The 16,352-nt window shown below is 38.9% G+C and overlaps 1 protein-coding gene across 1 annotated transcript in view; it reads left to right on the top strand.

Annotated features, from left to right (window-relative positions):
• Positions 1–16,352, top strand: part of Sptlc3 (serine palmitoyltransferase long chain base subunit 3) — a 150,676-nt gene that overhangs the window by 92,455 nt on the left and 41,869 nt on the right. The window contains exons 7-8 of the mRNA XM_010634095.3: positions 8,143–8,248; positions 15,404–15,623. Coding sequence (XP_010632397.1) covers positions 8,143–8,248; positions 15,404–15,623 — 326 coding nt within the window. The remainder of the gene's footprint in view (positions 1–8,142; positions 8,249–15,403; positions 15,624–16,352) is intronic.

The raw sequence follows: 16,352 nt of genomic DNA, 5'->3' as shown, positions 1-16,352 counted from the left end.
AATGAACATAGAGACCTCAGTGGCATCCAATAATTAGTACTCATAGCTCATTGAGACAGAAAGTTGACCATCTTAAATGTGCCCCAGCTACCCCGTCTCTCTAGGGCCCATCCTGGGACCAGCAGACCAGCCTATGCATGTTTGTGTTGTATCACTAGCATGTCTTCATTACTTTTTCCATCCCTTTCTCTCCCTTCCCTTGCCCTCTATCTTTTGATCACCTTCGCATTTGAGAAACACCTATCTCTATACTTCCCATTGTCCATCTTTCATTTTGTTCTTTCTTTACATTTTGGCTTACGCATGTAGGAGAAACCATGTGATATTTTAGCTTGGGTGTGTGATTTATTTCACTTAACATCATGGTTTCCTCTCTCCTACAAATAACTCACATTTATATTTCCTTATGACAAAGTAGTACTTCACTGTGAGTAAAATTTCCCTTATCCACTCATCTCTTGATGGGTATATGGGCTGCTTCCAAGATTTAGCTATGAATTGTGCAGCTATAAACGTGGGTATGCGTGGACCACTGTAATATGATGCCTTAGACTCTTTTGAGAAGATTCCTTAAAGAGGAATAGCTGGGTAAAATGGACTTTCTGAATGCTGATTTGCATAGTGGTTGTATTAGTTTTCATTTCCATCTGATTTAAAAGCTAACGACATTCTCTCAGACACTCGTCCTTCCTTGTTTTACATCATCATGGAGTTTGAGAAGAAGTCACAGTGGCTCTCACTGAAGGCAATAAAGGGTAGTCGTTACAAATGTGGATCACAGAACAAATTTTTACTCTGCCATTTCTGATCACAGACCTGTGTTTTTTATTTCCTTTTTTTTTTCAGGAGGGAGTGTTATTTTATTCACAGATGACGTTATTGTTTTTTTTTTAATTTTATTGAGTTTATTGGTACATTTTAGGGATACAGTACAGTTACATTCATTGTTGGGATCATGTACCTTTACATGGCAAGTCTTGATTCTCATTTTTTCACCTTACCTCTGCCCTCCCTTCACACCCTCCTCCCCTCCCCATCTACAAACACTTTATTTTCATCTTTTCATTCTCTCACATTTTTTTCTTTTCCCTTTTTGTTCTTCCCCTACGCATCACACCTTCCCTACACCTTTAGCTCCTTTCTTTAAATTTCTAAATGTCAGTAATCTTATTAGAATCTTATGCATTGTTGCAGAATATTCACACAAGGGAAACTATTTGGTATTTACACATGTGGGACTTATTTATTTCACTTAGGAGTATATCTTCAATATGTATCCATTTTCCTATGAATGAATCTATTCTCTCGCTCTTTATGGCTGAGTAATATTCCATTTTATAGAAAAACCACATCTTCTTTATCCAGTTTCCAACGGATGGGCAAATAGGTTGTTTCCAAGATTTAGCAATTACAAACTGTGCAGCTATAAACATGGGTGCACATACTTCTCTGTGATATGATTCTTTTAGTTCTCTTGGAAAGATACCCAACAGAGGGATGGCTGGGTCAAATGGAACCTCCAGTCCAAGCTCTTTGAGGTATCTCCATATTGATTTCCATAGTGGTTGCACTAGTCTGCACTCCCACCAACAATGGAGGAGGGTTCCTTTCTCCCCACAACCCCGCCAACATTTGTTATTGTGTGATTTCTTGATAGCAGCCATTCTTTGTGGGGTGAGGTGGAATCTCAGTGTTGTTTTCATCTGCATCTCTCGAATGACCAGTGATGTGGAACATTTTTTCATATATTTTCTTGCTGCTTTCACTTCTTTGTATGAGAAATGTCTGTTCATTTCGGATGCCCATTTTTGGATCGGGTCTTTATATTTGGGGGGACTGATTGTTTTGAGTTCTTTATATATCCTTGATAATAGTCCTTTGTCTGAGGTACAGCTGGTAAAAATTTTTTCCCACATTGTAGATTGTCTCTTAGTTCTGCTAATGGTTTCTTTTGAAGTACAGAAGCTTTTTAGTAAGATGAGATCCCAGTTGTTGATTCTTTCTGCTAGTTCCCGTGCTACTGAGGATTTGTTCATAAAGTCTTTTCCTATACCAATGTCTTCCAGAGTTCTGCCTAACTTACTTTCCAGCAAGTTTAATGTTTCTGTTTTAATATTTAGATCTTTAATCCATTTGGATTTTAATTTAGTGCATGGCGAAAGATAAGGGTCTAATTTTAATCTGTGACAGGTTGATATCCAGTTTTTCCAACACCATTTATTAAAGAGGCTATCTTTCCTCCACTGAGGATGGTGAGCTCCTTTGTCGAAGATGAGGTAGCTGAGTACATCTGCATTTGTTTTTGTGTCTTCCAGTCTGTTCCATTGATCCTCAGGCCTATTTCTTTGCCAGTACCATGCTGATTTTATCACAGTGGCTATGTAGTATACTTTCAAATTGGGAATTGTTTCACCTGGTGCCATGTGACTGTTGCCTATAATGGCTTTTGCTATTCTAGGTCTCTTGTGGTTCCAAATGAATTTTTGGATTCTTTTTTCTAGTTCTGTGAAATATAGTGTTGGAATTTCAATTGGCATTGCATTGAATGTATATAGCAGTTTCGGTAGTATGGCCATTTTCACTATGTTGATTCTTCCTACCCAGGAGCAGGGGATATCTTTCCATTTTTTTATATCCTCTTCGATTTCTTTTTTCAGAGTGCTGTAGTTTTCAGTGTAGAGATCTTTTGTTTCTTTTGTTAGATTGATTCCTAGATACTTCATTTTTTTGGATGCTATTGTAAAAGGAATTTTTTCCCTTATTTCTCTTTCTGTCTGTCTGTTATTTGTGTATAGAAAGGCTATTGATTTTTGGGTATTCACCTTGTATCCAGATACTTTACTGAATCTGTCAATTAAGTCTAGAAGTTTTTTGGTGGAGTTTTTTGGATCTTCAATGTAGAGTATCATATCATCAGCAAATAATGATAGTTTAACTTCTTCCTTTCCTATCTTTATTGCTTTAATTTCTTTCTCTTGTCTAATTGCTGTGGCTAATGTTTCCAGAACTATATTGAAGAGAAGTGGCGATAGTGGGCATCCTTGTCTTGTTCCTGATTTTAACATGAAGGTTTTCAGTTTTTGGCCATTCAATATGATGTTGGCTGATGGTTTTTCATAAATAGCCTTTATTAAATTGAGGTATAGACCATCTATTCCAATTTTTTGCAGGGTTTTTATCATGAATGGGTGTTGAATTTTATCAAATGCTTTTTCTGCATCTATTGAGAGGATCATATGGTTTTTGTCCTTGACTTTGTTAATATAATGTATTACATTCACTGACTTTCGTATGTTGAACCACCCTTGCATCTCTGGAATAAATCCGACTTGGTCATGATGGATGATCTTCTTAATAATCCTCTGTATTCTGTTTGCTAGTATCTTATTAAGGATTTTTGCATCTATATTCATTAAGGAGATTGGTCTGTAGTTCTCCTTTTTGGTTGTATCTTTCTCTGGTTTGGGAATCAGAGTGATACTTGCTTCCAGGAATGAATTTGGAAGTATAGCTTCTCTTTCAATTTCATTGAAAAGTTTGAAGAGTAATGGTAGTAGTTCTTCTCTAAATGTCTTGTAAAATTCAGCAGTGAATCCATCAGGGCCTGGGCTTTTCTTTGTTGGTAAGTTTTTAATTACATTTTCAATTTCACTGATTGTGATTGGGGTGTTTAAAATGTTTTTATCTTCTTCGTTCAACTTTGGTAATTCATAAGTATCTAGAAATCTGTCCATTTCTTCTGTGTTTTCCATTTTATTAGAGTACAGGTTCTCAAAGTAGGTGTTCATGATCCTCTGGATTTCTTTCGGATCTGTTGTGACTTCGCCTTTTTCATTCCTAATTGCATGGATCTGAGCCTTTTCTTTCCTTTTTTTGATAAGATTAGCTAAGGGTTTGTCAATTTTATTTATTCTTTCAAAAAACCAGCTCTTTGTTTCATTTATTTTTTGTATCGTTTTCTTAATTTCAATTGCATTGATTTCTGCTCGGATCTTTATAATTTCCTCTCTTGTTCGAGCTTTGGGTTTTTCTTGCTCTTGTTTTTCTAGGAGTCTAAGTTTCATCGTTAAGTTGTTTATTTGAGCCCGCTCTGTTTTCCTAGTGTGGGCATTCAATGTTATGAATTTTCCACGTAGAACTGCTTTCATTGTGTCCCAAAGATTCCTGTATGTTGTATTGGCATTCTCATTTATTTGTAAAAACTGTCTAATTTCTTCTTTAATTTCCTCTGTAATCCATTGATTGTTTAGGAGAGTGTTGTTCAGTTTCCATGTGCTTGTGAAGTTTCTATAGTTTCTTGTGCTATTGATGTCTAGTTTGATTGCACTATGATCTGATAATAAACAGGGGATGACTTCAATTTTTTTGCATTTATTTAGACCTGTTTTGTGAGCCAGTATGTGGTCTATTTTGGAGAATGATCCATGTGCAGCCGAAAAGAATGTATATTCTGGTTTTTGGGGGTGGAATACTCTATAAACATCTATTAAGTCCATGTGTTCCAAAGCTTGGTTCAGTTCTATTATTTCATTGTTGATTTTCTGCCTAGTAGATCTGTCAATTTGTGATAGTGGGGTATTTAAATCCCCCACTACAATTGTATTAGTGCTTATTTGGTTTTTCATGTTACTTAATATTTGTTTTATATAGTTGGGGGCATTTATATTTGGTGCATATATGTTTATGATTGTCAGCTCTTCCTCTTGAATTGTTCCCTTTACAAGGATGTAGTGTCCTTCTTTGTCTCTCTTAATGAGTTTTGGTTTGAAATTTACTTTATCTGAGAATAAGATTGCTACCCCTGCTTTTTTCTGGACTCCTGACGCATGGAGAATTGTTTTCCATCCTTTCACTTTCAGTCTATGGACTTCCTTTTGCACTAGGTGTGTTTCTTGTATACAACATATTGTTGGATTTTGCTTCTTAATCCATTCTGCCAATCTGTTTCTCTTGATTGGTGAATTGAGGCCATTAACATTGATGGTTACAACTGATATATTTTGACTTATTCTTGTCATGTTTTTGTCCATTTGTTGACTCTTTTTACTTTTTCTCCCATCTCCTTTTAGTTTCTTGCCTTGCCTATTTGATTTGGTCTGTTGGGCCTCATGTTATTGTGAATTTCGTTGTCCTTTTCTAGGATATTGTTTAGAATTCCTTGCAGTGCTGGTTTGGTGTTCATGAAATTTCTCAGGTGCTCTTTGTCGTGGAAGTATTTTATTTCCCCATCTATTTTGAAAGAGAGTTTTGCAGGATACAAAAGTCTAGGTTGGAGATTCTTTTCTTTTAGGACTTGGAATACCTCACTCCAGGCTCTCCTTGACCTAAGGGTTTGTGTTGAAAAGTCTGCTGTGATTCTAATGGGCTTCCCTTTGCATGTGATTTGTTTCTTTTCTCTTACTGCTTGTAGTATTTTGTTTTTCTGTTGGATTTCTGGAATCTTGATTATTATATGTCTAGGTGTAGATTTTTTTTGATCGTGGCTAGTTGGGGTTCTATATGCCTCACTTATCTGTATGTCTAATTCTTCCCTTCTGTTTGGGAAGTTTTCTGTCATTAATTCTGTGAAGAGCTTTTTTATATCATTTGTGTTTTCTCCTGTTTTTTCATGAATTCCTATCAGTCTTATGTTATTTTTCTTTGTATCGTCTAGGAGTTGTTGGATTGATTTCTCATGATCCCTTACTGTTTTTAATAGACCTCTTTTTTCACGGTCACTGACTGCTATCCTATCTTCTATATCTGAAATTCTATCTTCGCAATCTTTTATTCTGTTTCGTACACTTTCAATAGAGTTTTTAATCTCCTGGATATCTGTTTGAATCTGTTTTATGGATTCCATTTCTTTCCTCTGTTGGGCATTCATTGTTTCCATGTCTTTCTTATGCTGAGTCTTCATGGCTTCTATCACAGTCTTGAGCTCATCTATTTTTTTCTCAGTTTCTGCTCTAGAGTCTCGAATCATGACTTCTATTTTGCTCATCATCTCTCTGGCTAGCTGGGAAATTATTTCTGATTTGAATTTTTCTAGAGCCTGATTGATCAATTTTGTTACCTCCTGTGCTATGGGTCCAGGGAGTCCTGTTGGTTCACTATCAGACTTTTCATCCTCATTTGTCCTACTATTTGCTATTGGTGAACTGGATATTTGTTTTTGTGTCTTGCTTAAGTGTTTTCTCATTTTTATTTTTATTGTTGGGTTGTCCTTCTTTAATTTCTGGGTATTACTTAAATCTTCCTAATATAGTTGCGTTTTAGCTTTTGAGTTTCTTATGACTCATAGACATTCTCGTTTTCATAATATCAGAGAAAACAACTCTTTAAATCAATCACCACTCTTTGTCCCAATTGATACATTCAGCAGCCCAATAGGATCAGGCACAGCTTGCCAACTGACCACTTATGGTAGTCATTAATGTATCACCTTTAACTCATGTGAATTAGATTAATTTCAAGAAGCAGCTCATAGTATGTTTGCAGTGAATATTCTTTTCAATATGGCATCTTTACCATTTAGGATGGGGGGTTCGACTTAGAACAAGAGGATTAGATAAGTGAAAGAATTAGAGCAGGTTTGAAGTGAATCCAGAGGTTGTAGAATTACCTTACTATCTTTACAAAGCTATTAAGTTCAGGGGGGATAGAGAGAGTGCAGGAATAAGGACAGGAATATATCCCCTTAACAGTAACAGGCGCTTGCCTTCCCTTGAAGGTACAGAGCCATGAGTGAGGTAAAATGACTGGAGAAAAGAACATAAAGAGAAACCCCTCCTAAAAACAAAAAATAATAAAAGAAGTCTGAGTTATTCAGGAGCTGGAATAAAAAGGGAGATGAGGGACACTATGGTGGAGCAAGAGACTGAGTTGGAGAGAGAGGACAGAAAAAAGAAAGAAATTTTAGGGTGGAATGAGGAAAAAAGAGAAAAGAGAGAGGGAAAGAAAAAGAATTTGAAGGTCCTCTTTCAGGCTATCTCTGATCTCATATTATACCACATGCACAGTCATATGCGGAACCCAATCCCCTGGTCTTAGCTAGCCAATGGCTGTTCCTCACGACTGAGACTGAACACAATCTACAAGGCCTAACTTTAGTTTCCTTACCCTCAGGGTTGAACTCCACTCAGTTCTATTACAGGTTTCCCCTGCCCTTTCTTTAAAGATGTTCAAAGTTGGGAGCTCAGAAAACTACCCTTCATGGGAACCTATGCCTCTGCAGAGTTGGTCTAAGGACTGGCCCGATCAGGAGTTTTGAGAATGGGGGGGGTGTCGTGTGGTTGTTTCAAGGGCGCCCGCGTGGCTACCTTCCTTCCTGGGCCTGTTGTCGTGCAACAGGCCGGGAGCTCGCGCACACGCCGCCGGGTGATCGCAGGTAGGCAGACAGGCAGGCAGCTGAAGAAACCCCCTCCGGGGTCTTTGGGGCCTTCCTGGTCTGTTGTCACACAGGCCGGGAGCTCGCGCGCACGCCCTTTATTTCTTAACTATAAATGGAGATATCTTCTCCACAGTGTTCCTGTGAGGATTAAATGAACTGTGAAGAGAATAACGCCATGTAAATAGGAGTCAGAAGTTGTGAGACATTATTAACATGTCCAGAGTTCTCCGGATATTTTATGTGAGAGGACTAAGTGCTCCACTGCCCTAAAATTTTGAAATTTTTAGGTTGGAGGGTGTCAAGAGTCAAGACCAAAACATGGGAAGTGAGATCCCTGCTAATGTGTTGCCACTCCATGCAAATTTGGGTGAACCCTAACACACTTATGCCTACACAATTCATGAGTGTTAGCTAAATGAACTCTCAGAGTTCATTTGAACCTAGGGAGAAAGTTTCAGCCTAAGAAATTCACTTAATGTCGAATTTCAAACTCTCTAAGGCAGGAGAGGAAAACCTCTTAAGACTAGGAAACTATGTGCTTCCAATGAGGTTGACCCTGCCTACTTGTACAAAGCCTATTATTCATCTTGCCAGAGTTATGTTTTACTAGAAAATAGGCCTCTCCCTTCACCAGGTGTTCTCTCGTTCCTACTTTCTCTCTACTAGATCTCTGGATCTAGGTATAAGCCTCAATGATAAGATGACTCTTATTGGAGGAGGAAAAAAAACACCTTCTCATGATTCACTTTCTTTTCTGGTGTTATTTGAAGACATGCAATGCCTGGAAAAGCTCCTGAGAGATGGTATCATCTATGGCCAACCTCGAACACACAGAGCTTGGAAAAAGATTCTTATCCTGGTGGAGGGCATCTACAGGTATGTAACCAACTGGAAGCACATGAACACTCAGAGGTCCACAACAAGCTGACCAGTGGGAGGAAGCTAGTGTTTCCAAGATAAATGAAGAAATAAATTTGAAATGGAAATTATGGAGAAACCTAATAAGGCTGTTAATGTCCCATCTTTGTGATGACTGTACGCATATGGCAGTATACATTAAAGGCTGGCATGTTGGTAAGGTCTTCCTCATAGATGTCCTTAGGGACATAAATGTCCTCACAGGGCAACAAGAAGGAGATTCCTTATAACATAATTATAGAAAAATGAAAGATTTTTTAAAAAGAAGGAAGTGAGGGCTGTTTAACCTCCCAAATTGGAGGACTTGTGTTGATTCTTTCCTCTACTTTTGGCTGCTCCAGGGTTTCAAAGAACTTTTATGGATGGATTATTCAAATTCAGATTATTTATTGCCTTTATGTCTGTAGGAAATGTTTTAACAGACAGCCCTGATTCTTTAACTGGACACCTTCCTGGAAAGTACAGCCAGACACCAACTGCTTGCTGAACTTGGCCAATAATTGGCATCAAAATACGGCAACTGAGTACAATTCTTTCTCCAGACCTGCGTTCTGGAGAGTAGAATGATCTTAGCAACTGAAGATATATTTAGTCAAGTTTATCTACCTTTTTTGAGCTAAGCAGATAAAACACCCACTATGCCATTCCAAGTTTCACTTTTACACTGCAGGCTGGGATTGAATTTACTTCATGCTCTGTCTGAGTTGATTATCATTACTAAAATGGAAATTGCATCCAAGCACTTCTGCTGGGTATCTTAGTCCATAAACCAAAGAAATATGATCTCAGAGTGCCCACTCCTAAATCATTGCTCAAACAATTCTGACATTAGTGGAAACAAGGAGGAGATTCCCTGTAACATAATTATAGAAAAATGAAAAATATTTTTAGAAAGAAGGGAATGAGGGCTGTTTAGCCTCCCAAACTGGAAGAGTGTGGCTTCAAAGAAAACTTGAGAACAGAAGTAGCCCTTCTTTCCACAGTCACTCTGATCAGCACCTGAGTACATGAGTTAGTGTCATATGAGTGAGTAACAAGTAACAGAATAAACACACCTCCAAATGGAGGGATAAATTCTCCCAAATTTAAAATAATAGTATAATAGTAATAATAACAATTTATATTGTTTCTATTTTAACTTTGCTTCTAATCACCCAAAAGCTGGATTCCCTGGGGTCAATATTGTGTTGCAAAGATGACATTCAAATTTCTGTTAGCCCAAATTCTGTATCACTTAGCATTCCCTCCTAAGTTCAGCCCCCAAAATATGCACTGTGCTTGGTCTTTGGGATCACCCTATGCTAGTGGCCCTCAACTGGGGTGTTCTTCCACCTGCCCCTAACCTGGACACATTTGATCATATGTAGCTACACAACTGAAATTGGGTCCTGTTGCTATCTATGAATAGAGAGCAAGAACACTGCCAAATATCCTACAATGCACAAGACAGCCCCTCCACAATAAAGAACTATCGAGCTCCAAATGGCAATAGTGCCAAGACTGAGCAATTCTGCTCTGAAATAATTCTTCACTAACTCCAAACTTTTAGGAAGCTACTATCTCATATTAAGTCTGTGCTGTAGTAACCTCAAGTACACATCTTTCTCCTTGTGTGATTTGTGCTAGCTGCTAGCATGGGAGGGAAGCCCTTATCTAAAAACCATTCATTCAGTCTTAGACTAGTGGCAATATATCCTGCCTGAGAGAAAACAGCCTGGCATCACCTTTAACCAGATAAACAGAACCCAACTGCAAATAAACACAACTTGGCTGCAATATGAAAAATTATGTTTTTAAGCAATTTGATCGTGGCTGAAAAGAAGAGGCTCACCAGCACTTTTACTGCCAAATGTTCCCATCAGTTATGCAGTGAGTTCACACCAGCAGCAGGACATGTTGATGGCTATACTGAGCCTGCGTCCGACTGTGATGTCAGGAGGACAGTGAAGCCAGGTGTGGACTCTGGGCTCCAGACCAATGTGGCATAAATCACAATTTAGGCTGCACATGCAACAGTGCAATAGTGACTAGTAATAATGACTTCTCAGTTATCTCTTGCCATGAAACAAACCACTTCAAAACATGGTGGCTTATACAACAATGATTTACTGTTTCCCATCCTACTGTGAGTTATCTGAACCACCTCAAAACTTCTGCTGAGCATGATGTGGTTGGAGGTCCTTCACAGGACTGCACTGAGCTGAGAATTGTCCTTGGGCAGGAACAGCCAAAACAACCTCATTCCTGCATCTGGACCCTGGTACTGGTTGTGGGCTTTTTTGCCTTTATAGTCTCTTCTCCACATGGCAGCTGACTTCCAAGACAGCAGAAGCAGAAGCCGACATTGTTTTGAGGGCTCAGCCCAGACCTTCTGCCATGCCCTATTAACCAAAGCATACCATGAGGCCAGGCCACATTCCAAAGAAAGTAAAATATATGTGAACTTGTACATGTGAGGCATAATGGAAATATACAGCGAATGTTTAAAGTTTTGAAAATTTATTGCAGTGAAAAACACATTGTCGTTAATCCCACTTGCTTCAAGCACACTTTTCCCATCATTCCTCCCGCTTTCTGAAGCGGTTCGGGAAGTCTTTACTCATGAGTGGATTTACGAGCTATGATCCAAAACAAGGTAAATGCCGCTGTCATGGGACATCCAATGGGAAAGCAAGCTTGTAAAAACATTACAGTGTGTCCTCATCCACCTTTTTTCACCAAATCTGGCACCGTAGAATTTCTGGCTCTTCCTCAAAATCAAAATGACTATGAAAGGTAAAATTTTTGAATGAGTTCAGCATATCAAGGCAGCCATGACAGCACAGCTAAGGACACTCGGGACTGATTTCCAGAACTGCCTCAGAAAGTAACAAGAATGATAGGAAAAGTGTGTTCAAAGCAAGAAGGAGTATTTTAATAAGGATTAAAGGCAAAATGTCTTCAACTGAAATAATTTTTCAAATATAAGCATTCGCTGTAGTTTTCGTTTACACCATGGACAGGGATGGGAAGATTTGGAGGCACCGTCTGTGAGTGTAGTCTATCACAGCAGCTTAATCATCCTGGCATTTAGACAGCTGCTTCTTCCACAGATTTGCCTTCACAGAAAGCTTTTTTATCCCATCTGCTGAGGAATCGTGGCTCTAAATGACCTGAATCACTTGGTTTACAGAGAGGAATCAGAGTACCTTGTCACCAGCCCCAGTGGGATCTCAGTTTTCTCATCCATAGAATCAAGCTAGCCTAAGTGGAGTTCCAGAGCCCTAAATCTCAGTGAGAAAGCCTTCGTAAGAGTGTTCTAATTCACAACTATACCAAAAAGTGAAATTATTTCCTATAGGATTTTCCAAAGGGCCAGGTTTAGGAACATGAAATCAACAGTTCACGAGTACCTTTCTGCTTTTGAGAGGTATAACAGGGGCATACACTCAATTGAATATTGCTCATATCTTCCTTTGAATTTTAACCACTACGTGTTTTTTCTCTTGCTTGTGCTTTGCCACCATACACAAAATACCACCTCCACGAAGAGCTCGTGTACAACTATTTTTTCATAATGCTAAAAGAAACATAGCAGCCAAATCAGAAAGTTTTGAGCGACTTTCTGGTTAGGAAAGTCTAGGTACCAAGACTAAGAAGTCACAAACCTGTTTAAAAGTAACAATAACAACAACAATAATTAATGTCACCATCCACAGGTGCTACTGTTGTTGTGTATAATATAGAACAGTCAGGATTTGGAGGCCCGGGTGCCTGTCTGCACCTGTGTATCCTCCGTAGGCCCCTTTTTAAATGGTAAGTGAGATCATACAAGGTAGTACTTGAAAGAGGCCTCACCTGTAGAAAACAAGAAAGTGTGAATTCTCTTTATCTTGAGATTTTCTTATTGTCACTTGAGAAAATTGTAATTTGGAAACCAAGAAACCGCTTAAGTAACAAGGCTGTTTGTTCATCTCTCCAGAGGGCAGTGGAAGAAATCACCCATGTATTTATATCTTACATGTGTAACCTTGAATAAGCTCCCAGGTGCCCTGAAGTTATGGCAACAATGAGGAAACTGAGGCTTAGAGGCCTGGATAACTTACCCTTACCCCAAGCCAGATCGATAAAATGGTGCAAAACTGGGATTAGAAACAGGTGGTCTCAGTGGGACAAAGGCTCAACATAAATAGAAGTCAGCCCACCTATCCCCATCCAGCGAGCTAAGTACAAAAAACACAGTCATTCATTTGACTTTTACAGTTATCCTAGTTATGCCTCAATTGCTTCCGTAAAAATAGAGGGATAGAAACTGAGTCCAAAATTCAGTGAACCCATGATTGGTGGATAAAAATCATGGTAGCATTATTGTAAATTTTCTGATACATATTTTCCTAGTGCTGTTTTTGCTTTGTTTTTGTTTGCATTTTGTATTTTTGGTTTGGGTTTGGGGTTTTGGGTTTCTAGGTCCTGGGGATTAAACATAGAGCCTTTGCACTGAGCTACATTGCCAGCCCTTTTTTATTTTTTTATTTTTTTGGAGGCAGGGTCCCCCTAAGTTGCTAAATTGCCCAGACTGGGCTCAGACTTGTCAGCCTCTTATCTCAGCTTCCCAGACTGCTGGGATTATAGGTGTGTACCACCATATCCAGCTTCTAGATGTTTTGAAGTTTGGGTTATCTCAGAAGTATAGCTCTCAAAATTATTCAAAAATATACCATGAGATAAGGGTGCCTCAAATAACCTGAACTATAAACTAGCATAGCTGGAAGTCAAAGGTTTGAAATACAAAGAATCAAAAAGGCATACCCAGCCCTTCCAAAATACACATGCTAACATCTCCAAATGCCATATAATCTAAGAATGAAGTGAGAGTCAGCCATTCTCCCCAAAATACTGTAAAGTTAAAGACTGAGACCTTCAGTGGTAAACTCTATCCTATGTTTCTATGACTTAAATACATAAAACGGAGAATAAGGCAGGAGTTATTTTTAATCTCTCCCCTTCTCCGCTTTCATCTCCTCCTCCTCCTCTTCATTCTCTTTCTTCTTCTCTCTCTCTCCCTCCCTTTCTCCCTCTCCCTTTTTTGTCCTGTGTTATGCCTGGGTACCAACAAGGAGATTTTTCTCCCATGCAATTTGGATAATACGGTTTATATGCAGAGGAAAAAAAAATAATGAGAAGAAATTTTTTAAAAGAGCCTTGTCACTTGGCTAATACATTATGTAATAGAAAAGATATAAAAAGTTACTCACCAACTTTCTGATGAAAAAGTAATTCAAGTCCTTGCACAGACTTTCAAATTAAATTTATCCACAGTTGTAGTTTTGTTTCTTTTCTCTCTACTGAAGTTAAAAACCCAACCTTCTAGGACTGGGGATGTAGCTCAGTGGCACTGTACCTGCCTCGAAAGCCCAAGGTTCTGAGTTTCATCTCCAGTACCAAAAACAAAACAAAACAACTTTCTGTTCAGGGAAGAAAGAATAAAATGCTGTTCTTTTGTCTTTTTTTTTTTTTGATACTTTTTAACAAAATGAGAGTCACATAGATAGCATTTTTATGCCTGCTTCAGACTTAAAAAAAAAAAGTTCAACTCAAATTTGGTCACATAAAGAAAATGAAAACACTGCGGATGGACAACACTCTATAAAAGCTGAGATCTCCCTGCGAATCTCTGTGCGCCCCTGCATTGACTCTACAGCCATCACTATTGTGGGGTCACTGATCTTAGAGGAAGAAATACAAACCTGGTGGGCAGGCTCCGGACCTTAGCTAGAATAGCTCCACTGAAAGACGCTTAATTAACTGCCCAGTGTCTATAAACACTGTCCTACAGTACCTTTGCCTCCTGCCAAATTCAACTCCAGAACAAAGAATGGCTATTTGTTTTGTTTGTTTGTTTTTTCTCTCTTAATTTTTTATTAAATAATTGAATTTATTGGTACATTTTAGGGATACAGCACAGTTACATTCATTGTTGGGATCTTGTATCTCTACATGACAGGTCTTGGTTCTCATTTTTCCCCCTGTCCCTGCCCTCTCTTCACCCCCTCCTCCCCTCCCCATCTACAAACACTTTATTTCCATCTTTTTATTATCTCAGATTTTTTCTTTTCCCTATTACCCTTCCCCTACCCCTCCCTCCTTCCCTGCACCTTTAGCCCCTTGCTTCCCATTTCACAATGTCAGTTATCTCATTAGGATCTTGTGTACTATTACAGTTTATTCACACCAGAGAAACTATTCAGTATTTACATGTGTGACTTATTTATTTCACTTAGGAGTATATCCTCAGTATGTATACATATTCCTATGAGTGAATCTATTTTCTCGTTCTTTGTGGCTGAGTAGTATTCCATTTTATAGAAAAACCACATCTTCTTTATCCAGTCTCCAACTGATGGGCAAATGGGCTGTTTCCAAGTTTTAGCTATTACAAACTGTGCCACTATAAACATGGGTGTGCATACATCACTGTGATACGATTCTTTTAGTTCTTTTGGAAAGACACCCAGCAGAGGAATAGCTGGGTCCAATGGAACCTCCAGTCCCAGCTCTTTGAGGTGTCTCCATATTGATTTCCACAGTGGTTGCACCAGTCTGCACTCCCACCAACAATGGAGAAGGGTTCCTTTCTCCCCGCAACCCCGCCAACATTGCTTATTGTTTGATTTCTTCATTGCAGCCAAGCATGGCTATTTGTGGCATGTCAGGTTTTCAGAATATATTTGTGTTACTTACGACATTTTAAAGATGAGAAGAAAATTCATGGAGCAATTTAATTAAAACTAGCATAATACCTGGAATCAAAAGCAGTCACTTGAGTTAGAGAAGTCAGCTTTACAAGTACATGTGGTCAACAGTAAAATAAGTTATGGCTTACTTGGGAATTAGCTGTGACAACCCACTGAATATAAATTATTTTATTCAAGTAGCATAGTTACACCAAGCACCCTCACAAGATTGAAAGCATCATCTTAGCCACATAAAATATGTCTTCAGAAGAAAACCATGGCACACCCTAGGAACCGCTGCCAGGAGTCCGGCCAAACCGTGTGGGATGTATTGGACAGAGACTGAAGGAGCACCTCGTGGGGTATTTATTAATTATGAACATTTCTTCTTCTGCCCTAGCATGGAAGGTTCCATTGTGAATCTACCTGAGATTGTGGCTCTAAAGAAGAAATACAAGGCCTACCTCTACATTGATGAAGCACACAGTATTGGGTCCGTGGGCCCCACTGGCCGGGGTATCAGAGAATACTTTGGTCTGGACCCTGAGGACATTGACGTGTACATGGGCACATTCACCAAAAGTTTTGGAGCCTCTGGAGGTTACATAGCTGGAAAAAAGGTAAGAAAGGGGCTCCTAGTGTCTTTTGAAAACCCATGCCTGTTTAAAACCTGAACACCCTGGGGACGTGATGCACAGGGCTTCTCTGAATTTCATAAAAGCTTCAACTCACTTCTCTGCCTCATGTGATTGTTGCAGCCCAGATACAATGGGCTCACAGGAAGGTGAGATCAAGAATGGTGGAGTTCATTTTCCAGTAGTGAAGAGGCGCATGGGGTGCATGATAATAGAATGATGCCAACGGTGAGCACAAGGTACAAATTACAACAGAGAAGGAGAACCCTGCAGGGAAGTATCTGGGCATCTTCTAGAATGAATGTTCATTCTGCTTTCAATTTCACAGAGTGAATAGTGTATACTTAGCTACTGAAGTAGTAAGAAATGTTATGAAAACTGTAAGTACTTTGGTCTTGGTGCCATAAAAAATAAAGCAGGTAATAACAGCAGTAGAAAAAGATCAAGTATTAAAGAGGTTTACCCTGTGTGTTTTAAATGTTGTAATCAAAACAGTGGCAGGATCAGGTATGGGCTTTTAAGACATCCCTTAGCATCTTATGCATATACCTAAAGAAGTCCAATCTGATGGGATTCGTCTATAAATGAGTACTCTCCCTGTCCTTCTAGTGTCCATATCACCAAAGGGTTTGTGAATATAAAACAAGAAATATTTGAAAGAAATTTTAAAGTAGAAGGAAACAAATATTCAAGCGCAGGTTTGAGGGAAAGGGG

The sequence above is a fragment of the Fukomys damarensis genome, unplaced genomic scaffold (assembly GCF_012274545.1).
Source record: "Fukomys damarensis isolate Sample0158 unplaced genomic scaffold, DMR_v1.0_HiC HiC_scaffold_7, whole genome shotgun sequence".
Taxonomy (NCBI): Eukaryota; Metazoa; Chordata; class Mammalia; order Rodentia; family Bathyergidae; genus Fukomys; species Fukomys damarensis.
The sequence above is the reverse complement of the archived record's forward strand: the minus strand, read 5'-3'. Positions and strand labels throughout refer to the sequence as shown.